General features: G+C 47.6%; 1 protein-coding gene across 2 annotated transcripts in view; it reads left to right on the forward strand.

The window, feature by feature from the left end:
- Positions 1 to 26,531, forward strand: part of LOC144173080 (nose resistant to fluoxetine protein 6-like) — a gene marked incomplete at its 5' end in the record, with an annotated part of 71,517 nt that overhangs the window by 34,813 nt on the left and 10,173 nt on the right. For both annotated transcript variants that reach the window (XM_077701593.1, XM_077701594.1), the window contains 5 exon segments: positions 5,463 to 5,628; positions 7,286 to 7,368; positions 10,625 to 10,747; positions 17,064 to 17,184; positions 22,289 to 22,478. In XM_077701593.1, the coding sequence (XP_077557719.1) occupies positions 5,463 to 5,628; positions 7,286 to 7,368; positions 10,625 to 10,747; positions 17,064 to 17,184; positions 22,289 to 22,478 (683 nt within the window).

Here is a 26,531-nt window from a genome sequence, read left to right on the forward strand (position 1 = left end):
CAACACCATTCGAAACTTATGCGACGACTGGCATTATCTCGTCGCTTCTTGCTGTTCCTTACTCCCCTCGTTACTATTTTTACCTTTGCTGGTTGGCGATATGACGGCCAACCTCATGTTAAGGGATTAAGATACCAAGCAAGGTCGCGGCTCTACGTGCTGGAACGGTTCGTTGGCCCCTAAGAGCCTCGAACCCGAAAATTCGTCCGCGCGACGGCGAGATGTCGAGCTCGGCCGGCGGTAGTTTCGTACGTATTGGCGCACATGCTTGCGTGTTCGTTCGGAACTTCAACCGTTTACTCCACCGTTCTTTGTCATAAAAAGAATGTGCAGAATGTTTAACGGGCATATAGCTCGCTATGCAAACAGTAAGCCCTGCCTAACATGCGTTTGCTTTTGCCGGCCTCCGCCAATCGCAGAGCATTCTCGAGTGACATCATAGGTTCTGTTGCGGAAAATGAGCTGGTGGGTCGCATGGTCATTTCCTTTTTTCCTAATTATGTAGCTTATTTGAGCGAAGTTTGCGTTATAAGTGGTGTCGTTATGGTTCTAACGAGGCAACCTTTCGAATGAACCAAACTTGTATTTTCTCTTCATGGCTCCTTTAAGGGGGCCCTGAAAGGCGTTTTGAGCACACTAAATGAAGTAGCGCAATCGTTAGATTGGGTCCTCAAGGTCATCTGGGCCAAGTATTACTCTTTTACGCGCAGCGAAAAGCTCACACTTTTGTTGCAAAGTTTGTCGCTTTTTTCTCACCCTTTCCTTCGTGTTTTTCGACGCCGCCATCTTCACATGTCTACATCATCGTTTCCCAGATGTTCGTCATGAGCTAGACATCATGCTATTGGGCGGCTTTTTCACGCACTTCCGGCAAAGAGATGAGTCGTCTGCTCAGCGTCGGCTCGCCGGCTGATCTGCCAGGGGAGTGTCGGTCGGAGTGCTTGGACATTTTACGACCAACGAAACAAGTGTAAACAAACGCTTAACCGTTCGTATTGAATGCAACACGGCCATAACACGACATGGATATTCTCTTACCTGAGTACGTTCCATAAAGAAAGCGTTGAAGCCCCGTGGCACTTCTTTCGTGCAATCGCAGAGAATGCCCTGAGCCGAATGCCCAGGTTTGACGCACACATTTTATTCCACTTCAAAACAATCCAGAGATGCGTTTCGAACGAACACAAAGTAACAACATGCGTTGCAAGTCTGAACCGCGATTGACAGACGATGGGTTGCCTCCTCCTGCCCGTCGTAAATTCGGCACTCACCTCGCGCGCGGTTTGCGGGGACGAACAGCAAATCACTTAACTCTGGCGCGCAAGCCGAGATGGCTTTTAGCCACGCACAGTGCACATACCCCATGCGAGGTTGAGTCGTACGTCGCTCGAGAAATATAATCCAGACCATGGGAAGCACTATCCACCCGCAGAAGTACAACGTCGCATTTCATCGCGAAACAAAGGCGTCCACAGCACGCACACCATCGCCTCCTGTAATGCCAAACGCATCTCACACTTCCCAATGGGAGTGAGTGGTACACCTGCAGTGCCCACATGTCGCGAGGTGGGGCCCCGAGCTGAACCGGGATCACGCAACCGTAACTGACTTCTGGGGCGGTTTGTGCCTTGTTGCCAAGGCAACCGATGTTTGAGATTGTCAAAGAAATGGTGCTCGCTCCAGCGCTAGAAATCTCAGAGCCGCGCCGGAGCATGTTTTGCCAACGTTCCCGCTCTCCACCACGCGTCGCCCCAAGCTGAACTGGTCACATGATTGAAGCGTTTTGTGCACGGGTTCTGTATCGGTTTAAAATGTCTTTTTTCACATGCCGCCAGCAGGAATTACCACCACCGCAAAATAAGACCTGGCACCAGCGGGGCCACATCTGATACGCCGCTTTTTGGATAAACAGTGCGCGGTGCATGAAAGGCACCCAGCGCACGATCATCCCCGAGCGGGTGCGAGTTCGCCGCCGATTAAAAGTCACGTGCTGCCCTGCAGAAACGCACAACGCGAAAGGGCAAGGCCAGGCCGCCGCACAAATGTGGCCAGATTTTTCGTTCGCTTTTCCAGCCTTGAGCGGAGTGCGGGATTCATGGTGTTAACAAAGCTTGCCCGTAGCAGACGGCAGTCTGAGAAACGCCATAGCGGAAGTACGTCACCGCTGAAGAGCGCAACATCATGGGAGGGAAAGCTCTCGCGCCGTCAACAGCGAAAGGAGGAGGAAACGCGGCGCGACGATAATGCGCGGTTTTTTTTATTTACGATTTCTCAGCTAATACTCATCGCTTTAACAAAATTCTTGCGGGAGGAGATTGCTAATACATTGTCTTATTTGGTTACATGTACATCCATGCATCGGCGGAAGGTATTTCAGGGCCCCTTTAAGGAAAATGATTAGGGCTATTGGCAATCAGTACATGTGTCGGGATGTAGTGATAGTGGTTGATTTTTAGATGCGACGCTGAGAGGAGCATCTCTTGCCGGCAGCCCTGTCCCTCCTGCGTCGTCGTCGTCCGCGTCCGCACAGCTGCGTCTCTCCTCCGCTCGCCTCCTCTCCTCTCTCCGATAGCGAACACTCTCGCCCAACATCTGCGGGCGCTTGGCGTAGCGCACTCTCACTCCGCCGGTGGGTGGCGCTGAGCGCGGCGTAAGCGCGCTGTGCGCATGAGCAGCGCCCTCTCTCTCCGCGGTCTCCTCTGTTTCGGGCGCACTGCGCATATAAGCGGAGTGCCGCGCTCCGGCCGGTCTCTCAGTCGACGGTCGTCCGCGCCACGCTTGCTCTCTCTCTCTCTCTCGTATTACCTGACGATTGCTCACGCAATTCGAGTAATCGACCCAACGGAAACGCACAATGGAACCCCCTTCAGCGTCTCCTCACACCAGGGTTCCCGCGAGTCGAGGTGGGCGTAATTTTTTGGAGAGCTGTTCAAGCCAGCTCCGGTTTCGGTTCCGTGCAACACGTCCATGGCTTCTGACGTCATCTGAGATCGTGAAATAGCGATGCATCAGGAATCGCCATGACAAGCTATTCACATGTTCACGGAAGAAATGGGCCGGATAAACCTCCTTGCACTACCTATAGCGAGAAAGTACCATTTCATGCCCTAAACGAAGGCCGTGGCGAGGCTGACGCAGTGGCTGAACGCCCTGAACGCGCTTAACGCTCTGAACACCCTGGACGGCTGAACACGGCATCCGGAGGCATTTCTCCCGCACCTTTCTTCTTTGCGTAGTACCCACCGGATCGTAAAAACCGTGTTGACCCAAGGCACACAGTCAGCCAATTCGGAAAAGAACAACTTCCTCCCGGGACTCGAACCCGCACAGGACGATGCTAACCGGGTTGTGCTCCATCCGACTATATAGGCTGCTTCAAGCGAGTTTCCATTCCCCTGTGGGTACAAGCCCGCGACTTCTTGTACGCACAAAATGCCACTTACTTGTTCAATTCGAACATTCCTTCTAGCCACGGTAAATCCCCGGGCTTTGCCTCCAAACGGTCTGGGTTCGAGCCCCAACAGTGCGAAGTATTTTGCAAGACTGCATGTAATTTTTTCGGTAAAATGTCATCTTTGCTTAATTCTACCCATTATTTTTGTAAATAATAGTGGTTTCGTACCTTTTAGGTCGGTTTAGGGGCGGGTGCGGCATATCAACACGTTTAATTAACGTGCTGCATCGGACCGGAAGTGCCCATGGCTTGTACTGTAATCGGTATATCGCATTGGTCGATTCGGGAAAAAAATTCCGCCGGGTTCGAACCCGCACACTACAATGCTGGTCGCCTTGTACTCCATCCGAATAGGCTGAGGGAACATGAAACGACCAACACAAATAACAAGTATATATGCCGAGACCCACTCTGTTATGACTTGCATTGCTGTTTACTTGTCGGATTGTAGCACTGAGCTCTTATCTTAGATAACTATGCAAAATGCTTCCTTTTTATCAGGAGATATCTCCCAGCAAGTTTCAACAGTAACCGTTCAGTACAACAGATTTTAAATCCATTTTAATCTTTGCCCGCACGAGAAAGCCCAGAGCGGGCTGACATGACATCATCTGCTCCTTGCCACAAACTGCCGACGTCGAGGCTCCCGTGACGTAGCCCACGCGCCGGCTGCGGTTGGCGCGCGCTGCTACTTCGTGTGTGCACGTCGTGGTTTTGGGACTGACGTCATGCTGCCGGGCGCGTTGGGATGGTAAAGACCACGGAGTAAGGTGAAGACCTCGGCCCGTCTGCGCTCGCAAGCGCGCGCGTCCAGAGCGTCAGCGGTGCGACAAAATGGTGACGCCACGTGATACCTCCTGTCATGGCGGCCACTCCGCGTTCGTTTTGTCGAAACCGAAACTGACGCGAATAAACGACGCCGTAAATAATTGTTTACGCTGCGACCGACCGTCTAATGGGCCATTCTATGATTAGTGGGCTAATAGGCACCCATAGCAGCAAAAAAAAAAACGTAACACGAAAATTTCGTGTGAGTACTCCTTTAAGGCTGGGCGTTTCCAGAATACAGTTTGTGCAGTAAGCTTCCGCTAGCCCCCACACGTATCTGACCACTAGTGACTTCGTTTCTACACACCGGAAGAATGATCGGAAATGTGTGGTCGTGCTGAAGACCGGTCTGCTAGTTCACCCTGCGACAACTGCTCCTCGTACCTTGGTTTTACGCTTTACAATAAAAGTTTCGGTTGATTTTAATTCCTTATTACGTAGACTAATTTCGCTTACTCTTCTGCTTTTTATTTCATTTTATTTGTTACCTTAAGGACCCGAAGGCATTATGTAAAAGGGGCTTAGAGAACAAACGTTTGTAGAAATACAATTGAACTGACATATTGTTTAAAAAAATAAAAAGAACTGCCTTTAGAATTTCTGCAAGCATACCAGTCGCATAGGCATACGTAGCTTGATGATGATGATTGGATTTTTATGGCGCAAGGCCGATTCCAGTGAAGCATCGTAAGCAAATATACGAATTGCATATGCACTAGAGGGTAGCTATTTTGACTTCATCGACTTTAATAAGCTTAATACCAACTACGAACTTACTAAATAAAGCCACATTCTACCGAGTGCAAATCTTGTAAAACCTCAGTTATCACGCCGCGATCAAATTGCGACGACACTGCGGCGGCCGAGCGATCGATTTTGTCGGCGCTGTGGCCGGCCAGCCGCGCAGTCAAGCCAATCCGTAAGAGATCGCGTCGTAGCAAACATCATGGGAAATCTGAAAGAGGTATGCAGAAAGAAGAACACTTTCGACTTGTTTTTTTTTTTAATATAAATTCACGTAAACGCACTCAGAATAGTCGGAACAAGAGCGAAACATTGTGAGATCACTTGCGCAGACTTTAATCTGCATAAGTTATCTCACAATGTTTAATAATCACTTCAGTGCCCATGGTACCAGGTTCGTATGCCTAACCATTCCTGGACCTTTTTTATTTTTCAGGACGAGCATTCCGTTGTTTTTCTGTTTAATGTGCCTCTACCTGCTTCCTGTTATCACGGCTGGCCCTGACTTCCCTTCGTTCATGAATAAGGTGTATGACGAAATCTCGGAGCACTGGTGGGACCTGTTGCTTCAAGTTCGAAACTTCTACACAGTCACCAAATATGTACGTTTTGTGCCTATCAGATTAATGTGGTCAGTAAATAATTCCTTAAGAATGACGCAACGGATCGAGATTGGGGTAGACGCTGAGAAAGACGTTGCTGTGGTCGCGTGAGGCACCTCGTGGTGAACGTCGAATCTTAGGTCTGTATGATAAAAACAAATTGATGAATGTAAGTGGTACATGGTCGTTGCGTGGTATTTGGAGCACTTCTACGAAGCCCAAATATAGACCGCACGGACAGTCGGACGCGTTACAACAGCAACTTGAGCATTTTTGGTATGTTCAGAGTAACACTTTAGCCACGAAGTAAATAAACGCACTAAAATCACAGAGACGCACTCAAGCACTGACTTCAAACAGTAATTTGGGCATATGATCGAACTGATATTTTACCCGACGGTTTGACAATTTTATTGGCTATATGCGGTCCCCATAAGTGGCATCGTGACTTTCTTCCTCGCAAAATATCCACTCCTCTTGTTACTAAGACGAATTGCACGAGCGTAATGGCATTGTTAATAGCTACTTCTACTATTACTCTCGCCAGTGTAAGATTTCGCTCGTTCAAGAGTTATGGCACGCTACAACGGGCTTAGATTTACAATGATGGCGGCAAGCACCGAGACTGCTGTGGGATTCACACTGATTTCCGTTATGCTTTCAGAAGCTGCCTTGTAGCATGTGCCTGTTTTCCCTGCATATTCTTTTTTTTTCTGCATGAGGGAAATAAATGAAATACTAATATAAATGCCCTCAGTATATTCATTCACGCTACGCTGAGGAGAGCATAAATCCGGATTAAAAATTCGTTGTGTGCACGCACGATTTTTTAAATAATTAGTACCAGCAACTCAAATTAGTCGTGTTGAATCTTTGTGTGGAAATTTGCATGTAAAAATGGGCATTGCTGTACAATAGATATAGATAGTTCAGCTCCCTGTAAATTACTATTGCACACTTCGTTTGTCGTAGAAATGAGGTTGTATAAAGAAACTAACTTTGTTTATTGAGGAGCTTACCCCACGAAAGCTACATTTAGACTATGAGGCGCGCTGTAGTGCAGTGCTCCGATTAATTTCGACAACACCTGGTAATTAACCCGAGCTGAAATCTCGACCCAGGGGGGTTTTAGCTACTCGCCTACATCTCAAAAGCGGCCAGCGCTGCCATGATCGAACCAGCGTCCTTGGGCTGCAGCAACACGCCCTAGCCACTGAGCCACCGCGGCCGGTAATGTTGACAGCTACGGAACACTCGGGCTTCCTTTTAGCGTGCGGGTGTTCCGTGCCCAGAGGAGAGTGCCTGAACGAGATCATAAACAAAGAAAGGCGTTTCAGGATGGGTATATGAGCGATCTGAGCTGATGGCGTGCCTATGTATGCTTGATTGATTGATTAGCCGAAGCTACACAGGCGATGAGGCGCGCCGTAGTGGAGGGCTCCGAATTAATTTTGACCACCTGGAGATCTTTTAACGTGCGCCGAAATCTCGACACAGGGGCGTTTTTGTGCTTTTCGCCTTCATCAGAAAGCGGCCGCCGTGTCCGGGAATCCAATCATCGTCCTCGTTCGCATCTATGTATGCTTGTAGGTCTGATTTTTTACTCAGTGGTGTTTTGCTACCTTCAGTTGAAGACTGATATTGCCTTCTGTTTCAGACCGTAATGCCGCATCTTTGGTACATTTCGGCGGACTTTCAAGCTTTTCTAATTTCTCTGCCTACATTCCTGCTACTCAGAAGGTAAGGCTTACAGTTGCACAGTTATAGAATGAAACCCGTGGTAGCATGTTTGTTCAGCCCCTTCACGTTCCCTTTCCACGAAGAAACCTTTTGTGGTTCTTTTTTTGTTGTTTCGTGCAAGTGGTCATGCAGGCCGGAAGATGGTCGTACTGCATGAATGACCAGTCTTTAATAGGTCAGAAATTTTCATCACATTGAGATCCTCATGGTAGCGCTGATGCCTTTGGGGGTGGTGGGGGAAGCATTTATTCATATCTTCTCTGTGAGAGTAGTCCTTCAGTCGAGGGATACATAAGACAGCCGGGCGTTCCTTGCTCTGGACGCCAAAAGAAGCCGCCTCCAGTTGACCGCTGGGTGTCAGGTTCTCCCACAGCTCAGAGAGAGAGAGAGAGAGAGAGAGAGAGAGAGAGAGGAATGTGGGAAGGTTTGGGTTTTGCGCACACCCTAGCATGATGTGAGGTAGGCTCCCTGTTTGATTGTCTTATTGGCATTTTGCGCAGTATTGTTCAGGGCACATAAAATGGAGCCCGGTTGGATGAGGGAAACTGTTGGTTTGAAGCAGGTGGAAGGTTGTTTCGTATTTGGGGAGTTGCGGATGTGGGGCTGGGTAAAGTTACTGAGTGATTTCTTGAAGATTGACAAATGGCGAGAACGCCGGTAAGTTTTTTGCAGCTTGGTTGGTAAAAGCGCAGTCTTGTCGATTCTTCAGTCGCCGAAGTTACACGTCAGGTATGAGGCGTGCCGTAGTGAAGGGCTACGGATGAATAACGCGTAGAGTATCACTCGCGCATTTCTTGCCTCGCTTGGAGGAAGCAAAATTCTGTCCCCAGATTCCCATAGCCGGGCCCTGCGAGCGAAATTCCAAATCGCTGCCACATCAGTCGAAAAAGAAATCGCAATGGCTTCATGCAGCCTGTATCCACTTGTAATTTTTTTATTGGCTGCCACGACCTCACAACATACCCAAACAGTAGTATGGATTGGCGAGCGATGATGACAGAAGCTAATTTCTGGCGAGTTCCGGTCCTGATTATAGCTTCAAAATATGTCCCCAGAAATACGTGTTACATGTCAAACCAAATTGTCTATATAAAGCAGGTACAGTGCTCACGGATTTAAACGCGTCACTGCGAGCGCGTGGCCTGCGGTACACGCAGCGCCGCCCGTGGACGCCCTTGGAAGCTAGGTGTTGCATGTGGTATACCACGAGGGTGAGAGCATTTTAACCATAGGCTTGCTGTTTCCGGTTACCAATAAGCGGGGCTGTGGTTCCCCGTAGCGACAGCGGTGCGCTGCGAGCCTGGAGCGCGTTTGTGAGCCGTTGGTAGCCGCCCGGCGGTCCGTGCAGCCAATTTAGCGACATCGTCTGCTCGGGCGCTCTTCTTACGCGTGCCCTTCCGATGCGACACAGATAATGTTCATGTAAGGCACGTTCACGCTTATCTGAATAAAACGAGCGCCTGCACGAAGGAACCGACAACTTTATTCCATGATATAAACTAAAAAAAGAGGAGAGCCGACGAAGTACTAATGCACTACACCACACGCGAAGGTGCCTGCAAAGGCGTCTTTCCTTTTTTTTTAGTTTACATCCTGGAATAAAGGTTCCTGTTCCTTCGTATATAAGTTCTTTTATTCAGATGAGCGTGACTATGCATTACATGAACATTACTGTGCCGCATTGGAAGGACACGCGTAGCAAGAGGCGCGCACAAGATGTCGCGAAATCGGCTGCGCGTACAGCCGGGCTACTACCGTCGGCGCACAAACGCGTTCCAGCGCTCCAGGCTCGCAGCGCCCCGCTGTCGCTGCGGGGAACCACAGCCCCGCTCATTGGCAACCGGAAGCAGTAAGCCTACGGTCAACATGCTCACATCCTCGCGGTATACCACAATGCAACACCTAGCTTCCACGGGCGTCCACGAGCGGCGCTGCATGTACCGGCGGCCACTAGGGTGCCTGGATGTTCCTCCTCGCCCGCCCGGGCGGCGCGGAGGAACATCCAGGCACCCTAGCGGCCACGCGCTCGCAGTGTCGCGTTTCAATCCGTGAGCACTGTACAAAGCTGAAGGGAAGAAAGCAAAGCATGCAAATCAGGATAATGTTAACCGAGCGCAAGTGCAGCAGCACGCAACCTACAGAAAATTCGTACTTCAAGATAAAAATATCCATGTGTTACTCTACTACACAAAAAAATTGTAGCGTATAACACACGAACAGCCATCCAAGAAATGAATTGTGAGTTCGCATGCTCATTCGAAGCTACAGGCTGATAGATTTGGCATTGTCCCTCACGTGGAAAGGGATTGGCCTTCTCCGCGAAGGGGACGAAGGCCTGTCACCGGGATCATTGTAAGCGCGGTGATTGGTAGACACACCCATGGCAACTATAGCACAGAAGTGTCCTCACTAACTTGGGGGGGATATTTAAGTATGCATCCGTTACTTTTCTTGCCATTGGCGGCACTTACCGCTTCCTTGGAAAGAGACCAATATTCTTAAATGTTTTTCGGGCAAAGGGGTTAGTACCCAACTCTATGGAAACCCGTCGCCGTTGTTGTTGTCCGGTTCGGGAAATGGCCGCTGTTGTAAGGAGTAAAAAAAAACATTTTTGACCATTTGACTCCGTAGAGGATTTGAACCCGCGTTTTCCTAGGAAGATCCGAGGGCTTTACCACCAGGCTACCCCCACCCGTTGGCAGGGGTGGAACACGAGTTGCAATAACGCGTGCAACGTGACACGTGGACGTACACGGCGTGCGAGTAAATCAGGGGCACCGCAGCCACGCGGAACTCTCATTCTGGGGTATCTGCGCCGTGTGTTACCAGACAACTTGTTGAAATAATTGCGGCGAAGACAAAAAAACGAAAGTGAAGAAAGAAAAGATGTAGCCGTAAAGGAGCCTCTCGAAGCGCCGAATATAAAGTCGCGCCAAAATATTAAGAAACGAACGCGAACAAAGAGACGCAAATACAATTTAACCCTAAAGAAGTCTTTCATAGGTATAACCAGGCTTTCGCATTCAAAGCAAGGAACCAGACTTAGGTGCCCCGAGGAATTTTTTTTTTCAGCGGCATCTTAAGGGCTTTGTAACCTACATGATGCTAAACACTAACCTTAAAAAAGAGCTAGGGAAAAATACATCAAGTCAATAGGGCGCAAGAGCGTTGTAGACCGGAACATATGGTATCTAACGGTTGATCGCGGTCAAAATAAGCGTCAGTCTGTTTTTGTTCTTTTTTTTTTTTTTTGCAGGTGGAAGGTTGTGGCGATTGGCGCGTTCCTTTCAATGTCCATTTTCGCGTGCGGTATTGCGACCTGGCAAATCGCCGGTACAGACCTTCCGCCGTTCCTTATAATTCCAACGGAGTCTCCCATGTAAGTATTTCTATCTCCAGACTACTTAGCACAAAAGAACCGACCTTTTCGGACGATTAAAAAAAATTAAAGGGTGGCTGCGTGACTACCGATGAATCTTAACCAGTGTTGGAGGAATTGCAGAAAATGTGTACTGGAACACTTGCAAGCAGGGTAGTTTTGAAATTTCTAAGGAAGTGAAGAGCGACCAAAACTCTTCGAGAAATTGATTGTTTTCGTTCTCAGTACTGATTGAGCCCGTTACTGGATATGGTTGATATTAGACTGGCCGACCATTTTGCATCAGGACACAAGCGTTTACTTATCAATCTCGTATATAAAGTCACCGCGAGTGATCGCTCACCTCGTTTGATAAACTCAGTCTCTATAATATGCCTAATACAAATTTATATACAAGAGCCTCGAATAACGTCTTCCGAACCTGATCCCAAGGAATAGAGAACTCTGGTGGAATTATCAAGCAGTCCACCCGGCGCACTCGAGCGGAGCAATGCGACTGAAGCCGCCGCCTTACGTAACGAAGTTAGTAGCCTTGGTACTGCGGGACACATGGCCAGGAAGATAGCTAGGCGGCTTTTGCTGGCGACTCGCAAAAGCCGCCTTTCATTTTGGGAAGGCGGATATGTCATAAACGTCTGCGGAAATGCTTCTTCAAATGGCACGGGACAGGCTTTTGCTTGGGCATTATACTCGCATATTTACGGTACAGTTTTTATCCGTGATACAGTCGATTGAATGTTTTTGTGGGAAACCTTTCGTAGGCGAACTTATGACAGCAACAAAAAAAACCCTGATATCCTGGATTCTGTACTTAGGTACTGGCTGAAATATCTGCAAGGTTTACCGTGCGCTAAGCAATGTTGACCAGTATGAGCCCTATCACCGGTGTCTTGTAGCTGGGAGTGCTATTAATAGCTTGACGTTAATTTAATCTGCTAAGGCAGCTTTTTTTTTTTTTTTTTTTTGCAACGGCGTGGCTCAGTGAGCTCGAATGATCTTCAGAAATAGGGCGTAAGAAAACGCTGGGTTTCAGCTTATAAATTGGTTACGCTTTCTTGCTCACGCGTACAGGTCGTGCCAAATTTTGTTGTGTGCTAGTCACTGATGGTATTGCAGAGAGACGTTTATTCCGCATTTCTAATTTTGCGGGGAGAACAGTACCGGTTGATACGGGATATACGAATGTAATATGAAGGGCCCCATCAACAAGTCAAAGATTCAAAATATAGCTCCCCAGATCAGACTAAAGACGCTTCCCGCAAACAACTGCTGCTTGAGAAGAGTGTGAGGTGAGTACTAACGATATCACACTCCAGGCCCCGGAGCAGACGTGGGATCCAATGCTATGCCTCCGCTGAGCGGTAAGCAACTCGAGTGGCGGGTAAATACAGCATGCGCGCTACTTCCGAAAGATGCCCCGGCGAATGTTGGATCTGGCCAGCCGGAATAACCAGGACAGTCAAATTACAGAAGGTCTCGACCGCTGTGGTCGGCTCAGCCCTATATTTATCCACTCTTCGAGCCGCAGAGGCTCTAGGAGGCTTTAGAGGAGAGTTATATAACGATTTTCTTATTCATTGTTGAATTGGAAAGCGGCTCCGAAGCATTGCTCAACAAACTGTATGCACAGCTTCAGATGGGCGCCAATGGACGATCCTACGGGTCCTTAGGGAGAACTGTATCTTATACAAGGCCAAGCCTCAACTGTAATACGTCGCGGTGGAAAAGCGAAAGTTCCCGTCCACCCTAGTTATTTCTGTACTTGCCTCTTGTCTATAAATTTTAAACGATTTTGTATCGTTAACAGCAAACAAGAATACGCTTGCTATTGTTGGGGAGTCCCAAAGTGGTGCAAGAGGCACAACCAACGAGGCTATCAGTATTTGCTAGACTCGTCTAGCTTCTGCCATATAATCACAATGCCTACACGCATGACGAGTGTGACAGCAATCCTAAGTTATCATGCACTAACAACTTGCCTACGCGTACAAGAGCAAGCGTTTTTAGCGAACTTATTTATCTTCATCTTCCCCTTTTTGTTAATCTTGAGCACACAATAGGCGAAAAACACAGTTGAAGTAAACATGTGTTTGAATATACCACAAGCGTTCACAAGAGTGCATTTGTTTTAATAATGCTGTAGAAAGTTTGTGTGATGGCATTTGCATAAGGTTGACGCTTGTTAGTGCCCCTTGAAAGCAGTTTAATGGTACTAAACATTCGTATCGCTTGGCTGATAAACCATTTTCCCGAAATAGTAAAGCAGGAAGACTGTCGCTACATCAAACCGCGACGTCATATAGAAAACGGTACTTATGCTAATTTATGAATTTTCGTTGCCTGTGGACTGACAACACAGAAAACGAGTACTATGCATAGTTTATCTTAGAGTTATTCGGTGACCGAATGGAAGTTTGAAGCTAAGAGTAGCCACCACGGAGGGCAGTGCGTGGCTCATATCCCACGTAATTTTAGATAAAGTGCAGTTTAATCTTTTATTAAATCTTTTAATACCTGTTAATAATATTGTCGACATTTTGGCCCCCATGTTTTGGCACTTAATTCTGCGTCAGTACCAAACGTGGCGTTTCAGTAAACAATTTTGCCGCCAATAAGGGGAGACACAGCGACACAAAAGCGGAAAACGCGGTAGCGCAGAGGGACGGCATAAGTCCAGCCTGCTGTCGCATTGCCTACGATGGCGTTGCGTTCGCACCACTGCCGACCTAGTTCCTAGATAGACTTCAAGTCCTAGAGGAAATGGCTGGCCCCCTGCCTCCCCGCCCCCCTCCGGGACGCTTCCCGCCAATTCTTATACCCGTTGTAAAATGGAGCTTGAGGCGAGTGCAGCGCTGAGTGGGTGGTAAAACAGGATGAATGCGAATGACGGCTACCAAATGCCGACGCTGGTCAGCAACAAAAATAGCGACATGCAGACGGTGCCTCTGCGAAAGCGAGCAAACGTGACTGCTGAGGCGGTTGGAACAGAAACAAAGGTTGGCGCGGTATGCGATGAGGCTGAGATAGATCACCGTGTTGCGGCAGTTTAAAGCCGGAGGAAGGCCTGCGCCTCGGGCTGAGCCTCAAGATCGGGATTCACAAGAATGAAATTTCTGCTCATGCGCAAAGATACACTAAAAATCAATTGATTTTTACGCGTTCTTTGCGGGATAGTCTGTCCAGTATCGCTGCCCATCACTAAAAAGAAGAATAATGTAACTATAATTCCACCAGGATCCCCTAGTCATGAGCTCCCGGGATAGTCGACAGGGACATCTCTGCGCGTTCGCTCAGTGCCTTTTGCACTTCCGCGCTAGAGTCGGCCAGCCTCCTTTCCCATGAACTTGGGGTAGTATTGGGTATGGGGAGAACGTTGGGGTTCTCTGTGCAAGTAGAGAGCGCATGAAAGTAATCTCGATATATAAAGGCTTGGAAACTTCACGCCGACCCAGTTAAACGCCCATTTGAGTTTTAAGTGCGATTCATATATATTTTAAGAATGCTCTGGGAAAACGCTTCAGCAATTTCTTTGATTAGTACGTATACTTAATGCTCTCCTGAGAGCAGCATAGGTTTCGTTCAATGCACTTTACTTCATCCGCCATGCGTAAGGTAATTCAAGAAATCAGTTCGACCATAAATGATAACAATTTCGCTACCGATGTATTCTTAGATGGGAAGAAGGCCTTCGGTACGGTCAATGAACAATTTTTGTTTTACAAACTTAAAGGCTATGAATTGAACAATAAAATATGTATACCATCTATTCTACCTACCTCAATAATCCCAAATACTGGCCATTGATAATGTCAACTCCCCCCGCCAACTTTAGCCCACAGCTTCTCCCCGTGCGTTCCACTACGGCACGAGCGTACTGCAGTCGTAGGTGCTAGGACCGATGCTGTTTTTATTAAATGTCCTTGACCTAGCGAAAGCATTAACCTCCGCTTAACTAAGTACGCGCGCTGATAACATGGCCAATCTTGCGACTTATAATAACGTATAAGAAAGTCAGAAAAAAGTCCACATGAAACTAGAAAATATTTCTTGATATTTCTCGCTCCAACGGCTAATAATCAACAGTAACAAAACAACACGTTCTACACTCTCCTTGCGGAGCAATACGATCCAAGCAAAGCTTCTAGCAGTTGCTGCTAACAAATGCTTACTTGAACAAGGTGACTTAAATATACACTTGGGAGTTGTTATGGGTTGTAATATGTACTAGCAGAGTCAGATAGATGCTGTCTGTGCGAACACAGCATCTACTTCTGCGCACGTATGCTACTCAGTTCTCGTGCGAACACTTCAAATGCTTTCATTAAGAGACACTTGACATATCCAGTGGTATCATTGCGCTGGATGTAGGGTACATATCTTAATCCTATTCATCAATTACAAAAGCGGGATTGGAGAATAATGGCCCACTAAGCTGGTCCAGACGCACAGAGCCTTGCATTGTTAACGCAGTTGATGTTCTGTCGTTTAATCAATTTGTTAAAAAACAGGCGTGTTCTGCAACGTAGTATACTAAATATTAGCCACCATTTTCAGGACGAAAGTCGTGCATTGTGCCAATAGCCAGAATCCCAGGACAATAATCTCACAAAGCGTCTATAGTATGATGAAAGGCTACGGAGAAGTCTATGTTGCAAAAATGTTTATTACATTTTACGTTGTCATCAAGCAAGGCTTACCAGTTCTTCCCTCTCCTTATATGCGGATCACCAACGTCGTCATGCTTTCTTCACGGGTGAACTGGGCCTTTTCTATACACCGAAACATTCGCTTGAGTGACGAGCACCATGCAACCTACATAGTGGGAAGGGCACAGATGGCTTCATGTATTCTTGGCTCTCAGACTTTCCAGTCCGAATTTACATTCAACTCATGTGATATACACTAGTGTGATACCGCAGCGCCGGGTCGCTGTCGCACGCATGCACGCATGCATCATAACTACACATACCAGCTTACTACAGAGAAGCTGTTAATAGCTAGGTTGCGAACAAACCCGAGTCTGTCGACAGAGTCGCGTCGCATGAGATTTTCGTCCCCAGAACTACTGTACAATGCTCGGTAGCTCTGAATTTAAAGCAGGTATCAGGGGAAAAAGTTATACTGATTTTGACCGCTAAATCAAGTCTATCACTGAGCCGAGTTTCATTTACTTGTCATTAATAGTTAGTTCACAGTGAAGCTGCAATTACTACAGAATTTCTGTCTGCTGTAGAAGCATGGCCGTCTACGGAGGGAGTACGATTACATAAAACGGCTGTAACTCTTGTGCTATCAAAATCACCTTGTAACAAATTGCTTGAGGATCATCCGTTACACCGAGTTTCATCTATTTTTCACAATTACGTAGTTTACAGGGAAGTTGCAAACATGGGTGTCAGCAGGGGGGTGCAAAAGGGGCACTTGCCCCCCTCGCAAGTCGCCCCAGAACTTGCCCCCCCCCCCCCCCCCCCTGCTCACTTTTCCTCAGCCCCGCAGCTCTATTTGTGCTTGCTTGTTTTTTCGCTGAAAGTCGTGATCAGACACTTTCCGGAATGTTCAGTGCGGCCTTACCCTCAAAAAAAAAAAAAAAAAGAGACAGGATGAGGCGATTCTGTTGGCGCTTCCTGAGCGGGAACGCATGCAGACACCACAAAAATATCTAAGTTAGCCGCACCTGGACGCCTTTACCATGCAAATTGTTTTCCTGATGTTTTTCCTGAAAAACCGAATTCAGTTTTCAATTTAAATCAATTCGAGACCTAGCTTGTCCATCCCCGGATTGGCTATGCCTGGGTTCTTTGTTAACGACTTCCCTCGCCTAACGGCAGGGTTCTCATGTGTATCTGCAAGGCTGGCTTCTGTGCGTTTGCTCCTGCAAAACATTCTGGTTCGAAGCTGCTGCTTGGAGTCAGAACGTGTACATTTATTTTTAAGCTCAGCTTTGGTAAAGCTGCAAAGACATAACTACAAGGAACAAGGTTCCGGTGAATATGATAATCCATTGCGACCATGCGTACCCCCGCCCAGTAAGCACCTAGTAAGCACCATTAAAATGGTGACAAAGGTATTATCGCCTGACATAAAAACATTTGCTTGGAACACAAAAGATGCGTGTTAATACACTTATGTACAACTTTCTAAGACATGAAAGACCTTCAGTGGAACTGGCCTCAGATTTTTTTTTCCGTGCGTGCGTGTACGAGTAGTATCAGTATGAGGTATACTCGCACCTTCTTAGTGAATACGTGAGTGCTCCTCAACTGGTTTGTAGTTTTTTGTTTGAAATACTTCCCGATATTGTTTTCTCTTTGCGCAGTGTCCTCAGAGTTATGGCGAATGAGTACTACCGCCTGCCCTTCTATCATATAGTTTGCTACTTCTCTGGCTGCGTCACCTTTATCGTCATGGACGACTTCAGGCATCACAAGCTTTCGAAAGTGAGTAACGATGTTGAGGTGTATTCTCTACGCAGAGATAGACGAGAGAACTTAAGAGCTTCGACTTCACCTCAAACTGAAATTGCTTTTCTTGGCTTCAGCTCAACCCCAATCACGCCATTGTAGATTACGTCGAGACAGGAAAGCTCAGCCCAGCAATGGTTATGCACCGTAGGCCACACCTCCGCTTTCACTTTGCTCACGTCGACATGGTTCTTCAATTCTCTTTTTAATGTAGATTTTGTTTAGAGAATAGCACCCGTGTGAAATGGCCATCTTACTTGCTGGGTGTCAGTAAAAGTAGTATTCATATTTCATTCATAGTGTATAGTATGCAATCACTTAAAGTCCATTGTCTCCGTTTGAAATAATTGCGCCTGTATATACGAGGGGCATGCAACGATGTATCTACCTGGGCAAGAAAGCAAGCAGAAAGCTTGCTGAAGAAAATCTGCAGGCACACTTGGGCATGACTCAAGGTTATGAATGCGGAGCTGAAGCTAAGTTTTCGACCAGCATGCTAAAGGTCCCGATGTCAGGGGACCCGTCGCTTCGAGGACCCGACAGGGGACTCGACAGGGGACCCGTCAGGGGACCCCTTGGAGAGAAATTGCTTGATTTAAAGGAATCATCGGTGAAGAAGTTTCCACAAAAAAGGGATCAAAGATAAATCATATTCGTGAACGCATAGCGGTGTTTTAATGAGGGTTATTACTTGCTCCATCAAAGAGAATCATGCACCCCTCCGTATAACGACTACGACGGTTGAAGGCGAAGCTTTCTCGTGAGGGATTCCTTTGTTGTTGCCTGAGTTTGGACTTTGACTCGCAAACGGTTTCGACTTAGACTCGTTGAGCTTTGACATTGACTAGCACGAAGTTTCGACTTTTAATCGCCGCAGCTTTGACCTTGACCCTTCGCCATTCGATTTCACACGAAGAAACTTAACTTTCGTGTTCAACAGTCGTCGTCGTTAGACGGAGGGGTGCACAATTTATCCACTGAGAAAGTTGGCTTTCGTGCAGTTGGTAGTCGTCTGTGACTCGTATACGGGTTGGACTTTGACTCGTTCAGCTTTGAATTTGACTCGCACGCAGTTTCGACTTCTGATTGTAGAGGCCCTCAATCCCCCCCCCCCCCCCCCTTCTGCTACGCCGTTATGCATCCTTCTTTCTGCCCTTCTCTCTAAGTTACTCTCCCTCCACTCCTTACACCAGTTAATACGCTCCTTGTCCCTCGCCTTCTTATTGCCGTCACCATCGCCCATCCCCATTTTCTTCCCTCCTGTCATCCCGCTTCCCATTATCACCAACTCACTCCCACTTCCCCCCTCACGTCACGATTCCTCTCCCCCTCCTCCCCGTCCCTCCCAGTACCCTAGTTCGTATGCATTTCTCTCCCCTCTCTTTCATCTACTTCCCTCTCTCTCTCTCAATCTTGCACGAGCTTAGCTCGCTTCTCGGGCTCTAGAGGTTGTACCTTTGCCCTCGAAGCTACTGACGGGGTGACTGGGCCTTCCCTTGCACTCAAAAGTTCCCTTGACACGAAAATCAAAGCAATCATAGTCCGAAGCCCAAGCCAAGATAACTGCTGTGCCATCACCTCTCTTGGCGCTCCGGAAAGTACCAGCGCACGCGAGTCGCGCGGCAAGCTCCTAAGAGTTCCTCTGGAGTTCTCAGCTACGAAAAGTCTCCCGCACTTGTTGCCAGCGCCACAGAAGGTCCACGACCAAGTTTCAGCAGCCAAGTGTGAAGCGTGTGTGTTGTTAACTGGGAGGCGCCCATGGGAAATTATTCACTAGGCGACCTCGCCGAGTCACAACAACCCCCAACGCTCAGCCCAGCGCAAACGAAACGTCAACCCCGTGACCACGAGACAAAACGAGCGTCGAGCCGTCCGTCTCTATCAGCGCAATTATAAAGCACAGAGCTATAGCACAGCGGAGAACCAGTCCAGGTACGGTACCCGGTACACCTGCGCATGCGCACAACCCGTTTTTCCGTCTCTGCGCACGCACACTAGCGCCGGCCACCTACCGGGTACCGTACCGTGACCGTTTCTCCACTCTGCTAGAACTCTCTAGTTTTAACATACCGTGTGTATCGTGTGTACCGTGTGTACCATGCATACTGGGATCCGACTAGGCATGTGCGCATTCTTTCCGGAGGGGTGGCTTAGTTCCGCTGACGGGCGACCCCTCGCCTTGCCGTGCCCGCGCCCATGCACAGTCGGGTCCCGGTACACACGGTACACTCGGTATGCTAAATCTCTGTATTGTCAGATCCCGACATGCAGCCGTTCGCGCCACCCCATCCGGCAACCATCACGTAATTCCCAGGTCGTTAGCGCCCGCCATAGCCAGATTACAGCTGCCGCTTACGTCCCTCGTGGACATTTTCGCGTGGTTCCTGTGTCTTCTTTTCAAGGACGATTGTATTAATGCGTAGCATTCTTTGCCGAGCACACCCATCCCCCCCCCCCCCCCCCCCCGCAGCCAAAACCGTGTAATGCCCTACATTTCCACAAAAATGCACATTTTGTTGAAGTTCCACCTGTAATCGCTATAATGGAGTAAATGGAGATAATTGGCCGAACAAAATTTTGAAAGACCCTATTTAGAAAACCAGAAAATTTGGCTGTGAAGAACTCGCACTCTAGACAAGCGGCATAAGAATGCTACGCATCAGCAGACAGCTCTCTGAATTTCTGCAGATTTTTTTTGTTTCACAATCTGCGTGCACCATGGTGGATGCCATGCGGCTGCCAAGAAAGCCGCCCATCGAGCTCATCCAACTCACCGTGGCAGTCCGCTGTAGCCGGCTGAAGAAGAGCAACAATAGGCGTAGCGAGCATGCAGTTACATTTGCTCCTGCGGGGGGACAGAACTGTGCTTCGCAGAGGGCCTCAACGCCTCGCTGTTCGTCAGCCGGCGACAGCAGAATGCCACGGTTAGTTAAACGCGCTAACTGGGTGTATTGTTCGGCGCCGTACACCATCAAGAGTGCTTCCCGCAGCGTGTGAAATTAACTATAGTGCTCTCGAAACAACCTTCTTCCGGCTAGTCGCCCGTGCGAATGGCTGACGTGGGCAATTCGTTTGGCAGGTGTCACCTTTAAGTAGAAATGATAGACCGCCTTCCTCGTGTACCGACTACAGACTCTTCTAAGCGGACCTCCTCAGCCGAAGTTTCATGACTAGCCCAGCCAGCGTTGTAGTTTCATCTGCTGGCTTATCTTAATGCAGCCCGTAAACTCCGCAAGTATTCAGCCGTCCCTTCGCCTGCTTGCCACCATCGTTGCCGCCGACTTCCTGCTTCGTCTATCCTGCTTCGTTTCCTGAGCTTTGATCGCGCGCTCGCTGCTGCCCTTTTCCTTCCACAAGCCTCCAGGCTTAAGCATATTGTCGGCTGGGAGTGTGGTAAACATGGGTGGTCGGGGGACCTTCAACAACCGCACAACCTTTGTACGTGACTGCCACATTGCCTTCGAGGAAAGCTCGAGAAGGAATAGGACATGCGCTGCCGTCTGCAGCGCCTTTCCTGTGAGTTCTTCATCTCTGTGCTCCGTCGGTTGAGCGCTGCTTGTAGTAAAAAGAATCCGTACTAACTTGACTAGTATTCCGTTCGTCTGCGACGTGTGATATTATCTAAGACAATTTATTTATTATTTGTTTGAAATTTGTACGTTTGGTATGTTTACCTAGTCGGAATAAATTAGTCAGGTCAACGCCTTCCTTCTAGTTGGCTTTTTACCCGTGTTGATTTCAGATGTTCGTCGTGAACATGTGTTCTCAGTGCATACGTTTTATACAGTTTGTATCTCCACCAACTTGGCCATAGAAAACGTGGAATTTAAATTTTAACGTGGAAGTTAAATGAATCGATAAATAAATAAATAAATAAATAAATAAATAAATAAATAAATAAATAAATAAATAAATAAATAAATAAATAAATAAATAAATAAATAAATAAATAAATAAATAAATAAATAAATAAATAAATAAATAAATAAATAAAGTGCTTGGGGTTGAGATGCGCTCGAGTTAGAGGTGCGGTTAGGGGTGACGTGAAGCTGAGTTGATGTCTATGATCTATGGTGCAAAACGCCTGCTGAGATAAGTTTCCCAACTGGCTCCTCCAACTCTACGGTGGGGTTAAGGAAAAGGCGTTGAGTTTGAAAGGTGATCGAAGCTGGTGAGGTCATTTTCGTACACCATGGGTGCAACAGAGTTCTAGACATTCCACTCGCGTCTCTGATGACGAGTCGCCGTTGGGCTCATCTCAAACCGGTGCACCGCATCTAAAAAATGTCCGTAAATTTGCTTCGCCACAATGCGCCCGAATGACCAATCGCAGCATCCGCGGGAACAAGCCTGGCAAATAAAGAGGCCCGGCATACGGTTTGGCTAGAAAATGTGCCCGGCGCTGTGATATCACGCCAAACAAATCGGCACGCTGCTGAGCATAAGGTCGCAGGTTCGATTCCCGGTCGCGGCGGCCGCTTTTCTGGTGGAGGCGAAAAGCAAAAACGCCCGTGTGTACGAAATTTCGGCGCACGGTTGAAGATCCCCAGGTGGTCAAAATTAATCTGGAGCACTCCACTATGGCGCGCCTCATCGCCTGCGTTGCGTCGGTGCGTTAAACCCTACATTCAATAAAAAAATCAAACAAATCGGCATGCTTGCATTACCCGTTGTCACTACGCTGACCAGATTTCTCGAGTCAAATAATGTGCTGGAAGTCGTCAATAGCAAAATTTAGCGCTTTTCCGCTGTAATTTTCCATCATTGTATACATTGGATGGAAGCAGACTGCCGGACTTTGATTAGCACAGTGCCCCAGTCGCGTTCAACAGGCCTATTCAGGCCTACTGCCGAAAGAATTGCTCTAACATCTCGATGACGAACTTAAATGGGTGCCTCTGTGAAGGCTGGTTTGTGTTTAGAAGACGGAATTCAGGAACATTTCTATGCATCAAGATTTTTTTCCATGAGTTTAAAAGTGCGTTGATATTCGCATGCTATTCTTTAGAAGTGACGAACCGTTCTACCTGGAATCGGCTAATAAAAAGTGCACCCACGTCTTCCTGCTCGGACTTTGTAGCCACTTCAGGCAGCAGGTTGGTGCCTATCAGCGGCCTGCGGTCTGTGCTGCGCTTTCATGAAGTGGCCGTGGTACCGTGACCCGGTGCCCACATCCGAACTGGGCAAGCTGATCACATCGTTCGTCGACCGCATCATGTGGTCCTTCTTCCTGTCCTGGGTTACGCTCGCATGCGCGTCGGGCCGCGGAGGTGAGCACAGGAAATTATGAAATCTTTAAGTGTCAGAAATTTTCTTTTCACCCCCCTGGAAAGTTTTTCCGGCATCGCGACTGAGTGACCAGTTCGAATACATCAAAAAAAAATTAATCCGGGCAAGTTTCAATTCCCTAGAAAGAAGCCCTGAATTCTATATTTTGAACAGTTCCTCTAATACGTTGATTTCACAATGAAAAGCTTTTTGTGCTACAGTATTCTTACTAAAATATGTTAAGGAAAAATGTATTTTAACAATTGATCGATATTTTGATGACTGCGGCTCTGTTTATTCAACGCGCATAAAAAATGAAGTGTGGTACTGGCGTGGAGGGCCGATTTAACTGCTTAGTATACGGGCGAGCTCACAGTGATTCGTGTTGATGGAAAAGCAATCATAACAGGAACGGAAGGAGGGGATGTGGTGCCACGAGGCCCACATTCCTTCATTAACCACTGCTTTTTAACACTTTTCCTCCCCATCATTGGCTTCTGTATTTATGAGTTGACATTTAAGATCGCGCATCGCGAATACAAGCAAAACATTTCTTTTTCTGGCATTTGGTGAGAACGTAATTAGCACTTGCGTTGGCGCTGTGCAGGTTGAGCGCTGCATTTTATGCTCAGACTCGCTGCAGCGTGATCTTCCAAGCGATCCGCTAAAGGAGTACTGACACGAAATTTAAAAGCTGAGATAACTATGTAAGCTGTTTCCATATCTCCCAGCACGTTTCAAAAGCAACCGTTCGGCGTAGCACATTTTAAATCCATTTCAATCGTCACCCGCCCGAGAAAGCCCAGAGCGGGCCGACATGACATGATCTGCCACTTGCCCCTAACTTCCGACTTCGGGGCTCCCGTGACGAAGCCGACGTGCTGGTTATAGGGACCGGGCAGCTGGACGGGTGGCGCCACCCCTCGGCGCTCCCCTCGTCAGTGGAATGAGCCGGTGCATTGGACTACACAGCCTCCCGTTGTTTTTGTCGTGTTTGCTTCGGTGCTTTGTATGTTTTGGTGGCGTTGTGAGCAGACACGTGAGATGAATGAAGTCTAAACAGATGTGTTGGGTTCTTAGATGCAGTAATGACTACGTAAGCTTGTCAGACGCTTCTAAAGTTTGGTATCGGCTGCAATGGCATGAGCACTTTTTGCAGCGATCTGCGCTTGGCTACACGTACCCGTTCTGAGTACGAATAAAACTACTATTAGTGTATTATTTTCTTCTTAAATGCACTAACGGCTACGCAAACTTATTGGATGCTTGTAAGGTTCGGAATTGGCTACATTAACACGAGCGCTTTTTGCAGCGCTCTGCGGCTGGCTCCGCGCGATCTGTGTAGGAATAAAGCTTTTAGCAATATTATTATTCATTTCTACCACTTTAAATTATCTTCACTGGTTTCAATGACTACGGTTTCAACGCCAGCCTTAGCGCTGAGATACCTCGATACGTGTGCTTTAAATAGAAAGGCACCTGCATACGAGATGGATTACCTTGTAGCCGTAGAAATGTTGCGGTAGTTTACACTTTCTGTAACCGTGAGCTTTGTGCCTTCGGTTTTGGTAGGTGACACTGTGACAGCATGGGAGCCTGAGAGCCGAAGTGGAAATCCCACGTTTGTGGTGGTCATTTTATCAAGAGCCAAAGTTATTCACCAACTCAACAGCCCAAGCTACAAATCATCCCTCCTCCCCTTCCCGTTTTACCCCCTGCGTAGAATAAAGGCTTTACAGAGTACCTAAAAAAATCGTGTAATGCCTGGTGAAGACACCAAAAACGCGCGATTAGTTGCCTCAAATATGGGTGCATGAGCCCGAGTCCTCCACCGCAGACACATTTCCGACACGCTAGAAAAGTTTAGATTTGGAGAGGGGGCATGGAAGTTCAAAATTAAACAGAAAAATCACCTAGCCCTCCGTCTAATGATTATGATGGTTGAACACAAAGCTTTCTTCGTGCTAAATCGAATGGGAAATGGTCAGTTAAAGACGCTGCGATCAAAAGACCAAACTGCGTGCTGGTCAAATTCGACGCTTAACTAGTCAAAGTTTAAATCCAGAAGGCAACCAAGGAAACCCATACGATAGAGCTTTGCGATAAAACATCATCGTCGTTAGACGGAGGTGTGCATGATTTTTCAAGCGTAGGAGACAGCTTGTAAACCGACCGCAGCATTCAGTTGTGAAGCTGAGTACAGGTTTAGGGCACCCTCCTGTCTTGCGTCCTTCAGCCACGCAGGAATTGGTTTTTGAAAAACCATTTACCAACTAGCCAGCAACCATTGCAATTCTTGTAAAGCAATGCTTCTCTACGACAAGCAATAACATTCTACTATCATGCGGTATTTATTCTATCAACGATTCCCGATGACTGTAAGAGCAGTTCTGTGAAATTAAACACGTTTCAGCCGTAGGTAATGAAGATACGGAAGCGTCGTCCGTCACAATTTCTGTTTTGAGGTAAATCTTCAAAGACACCCTCCAACTTTGTCTTTCGCTTGTGCACGACGTCGGCGCCGTTTCGTCATCAACTGCCAAAGGCCAGCGCCGCAGCATTCCTAGATCGGTTGCACACACCGGCTTTGAGGGAGCATTTAGCGGCAGTATACTCCTCGATTCGCGAAACTGCATGCAGGCATGAAAAAATTGCATGAAGCAACGAACTTTCACTTCCAGCTTGACTTCCAGCTTGGCGCATTGAGCGTCGTCTGCTATTTGTAAATACTGAGTATGGGCGTAAGTAACACACATGGCATGCCTCGTAAACGTCACATACACACTCAAGATTTACCGATCTGAAAAATGCACGTGGGGTTACGTTCGCTTTGCAAGCCGCACCGCAGAAAAACGACGGAAAGCCATGCACAACTACGCTGCGCTGTCCGCCACCGGCATTCCACTGACGAGCGGTTCGCCACGGGCGGCGCTGTTCGCTGAAACGACGGTGGTGCCATACAATGGCCGCCCGGTCCCTATGGTAGGCGCGCGCTTCTCCGGCGTGTGTTCACGTCATGGTTTTGGGACTGACGTCATGCTGCCTGGGCGCGTGGGGATGGTGAAGACCTCGGCCGGTCTGGGCGCGAGCGCGTTCACTCGCGCTCGCGTCCAGAGCGGCAGCGATGCGGCAAGAATGGTGACGTCCCGTGATACCTCCTGTCATGGCAGCCGCTCGGCGTTCGTTTTGTAGAAACTGAAACTGACACGATTAAACGACGCCGTAAATGAATGTTTACGCTGCGCTCGACCGTCGAATGTGTCATTCTATGATTAGTGGGCTGGTAGGCACGCATAGCAGTGAAAGAAACGTAACACGAAAACTTCGTGTCAGTACTCCTTCAAGACCTGATGTGAATTTTTGAGAGAATTGCAAAAGTGTCGTAAAAATGGGAATTTTGGATAATGTATAAACGGAAGACAAAACCACCACAGTAAAAAATCATTTTTTTTTTCAACGCACTTCTGTACTTCTGTTATCACGCGATAACTATAGCGGCCTTCCCTGATACATTTTGCGTCCTGTGGCTACAAGGCTAAACACTTACACCACTTCATCAATAGTGGACCGTAAGCGCGGCTTCTTTGATTTCTGTAAATCCAGTGATACTAAACGACGTTAAGGAAACGGTTACATTCATATAATACCAACATTTTGTCCGCAAAACGTTTCTGAAATTGTGCGGGATCAACTTCGTTGGAGTCCTCAAATACCATAACCCTTTTAGTCACGAATTATTATATTCAGTGCAGAAAAATTCCATACTTGGAGGTTTAGAAGAGCCTAGAGGTAAGAAAAAAGGTTCAGTCTCTCTAGAATACTTATTACGCAAATGGCGTCGTGTCCTCATACCGAGACTCCATCACTCAATCCTGCTCTTCCCTATAAAAATAATAAATATCATGAGTCTGAGTCAGTTTACAAACAAGGAGGTGAAATAATAATTTCTGAACATGAAAGAGGTGTTTTCAGCCTTTATAAATGCTTTACACCGCAGTAAAAGAGAACTTAGGATGGCAATACACCGGAGCTCCCACAAAACTTGGTGGTGTCCA

This window comes from Haemaphysalis longicornis, unplaced genomic scaffold (assembly GCF_048455015.1).
Source record: "Haemaphysalis longicornis isolate Haplotype H1 unplaced genomic scaffold, Haemaphysalis longicornis Haplotype H1 scaffold_284, whole genome shotgun sequence".
Classification (NCBI taxonomy): domain Eukaryota; kingdom Metazoa; phylum Arthropoda; class Arachnida; order Ixodida; family Ixodidae; genus Haemaphysalis; species Haemaphysalis longicornis.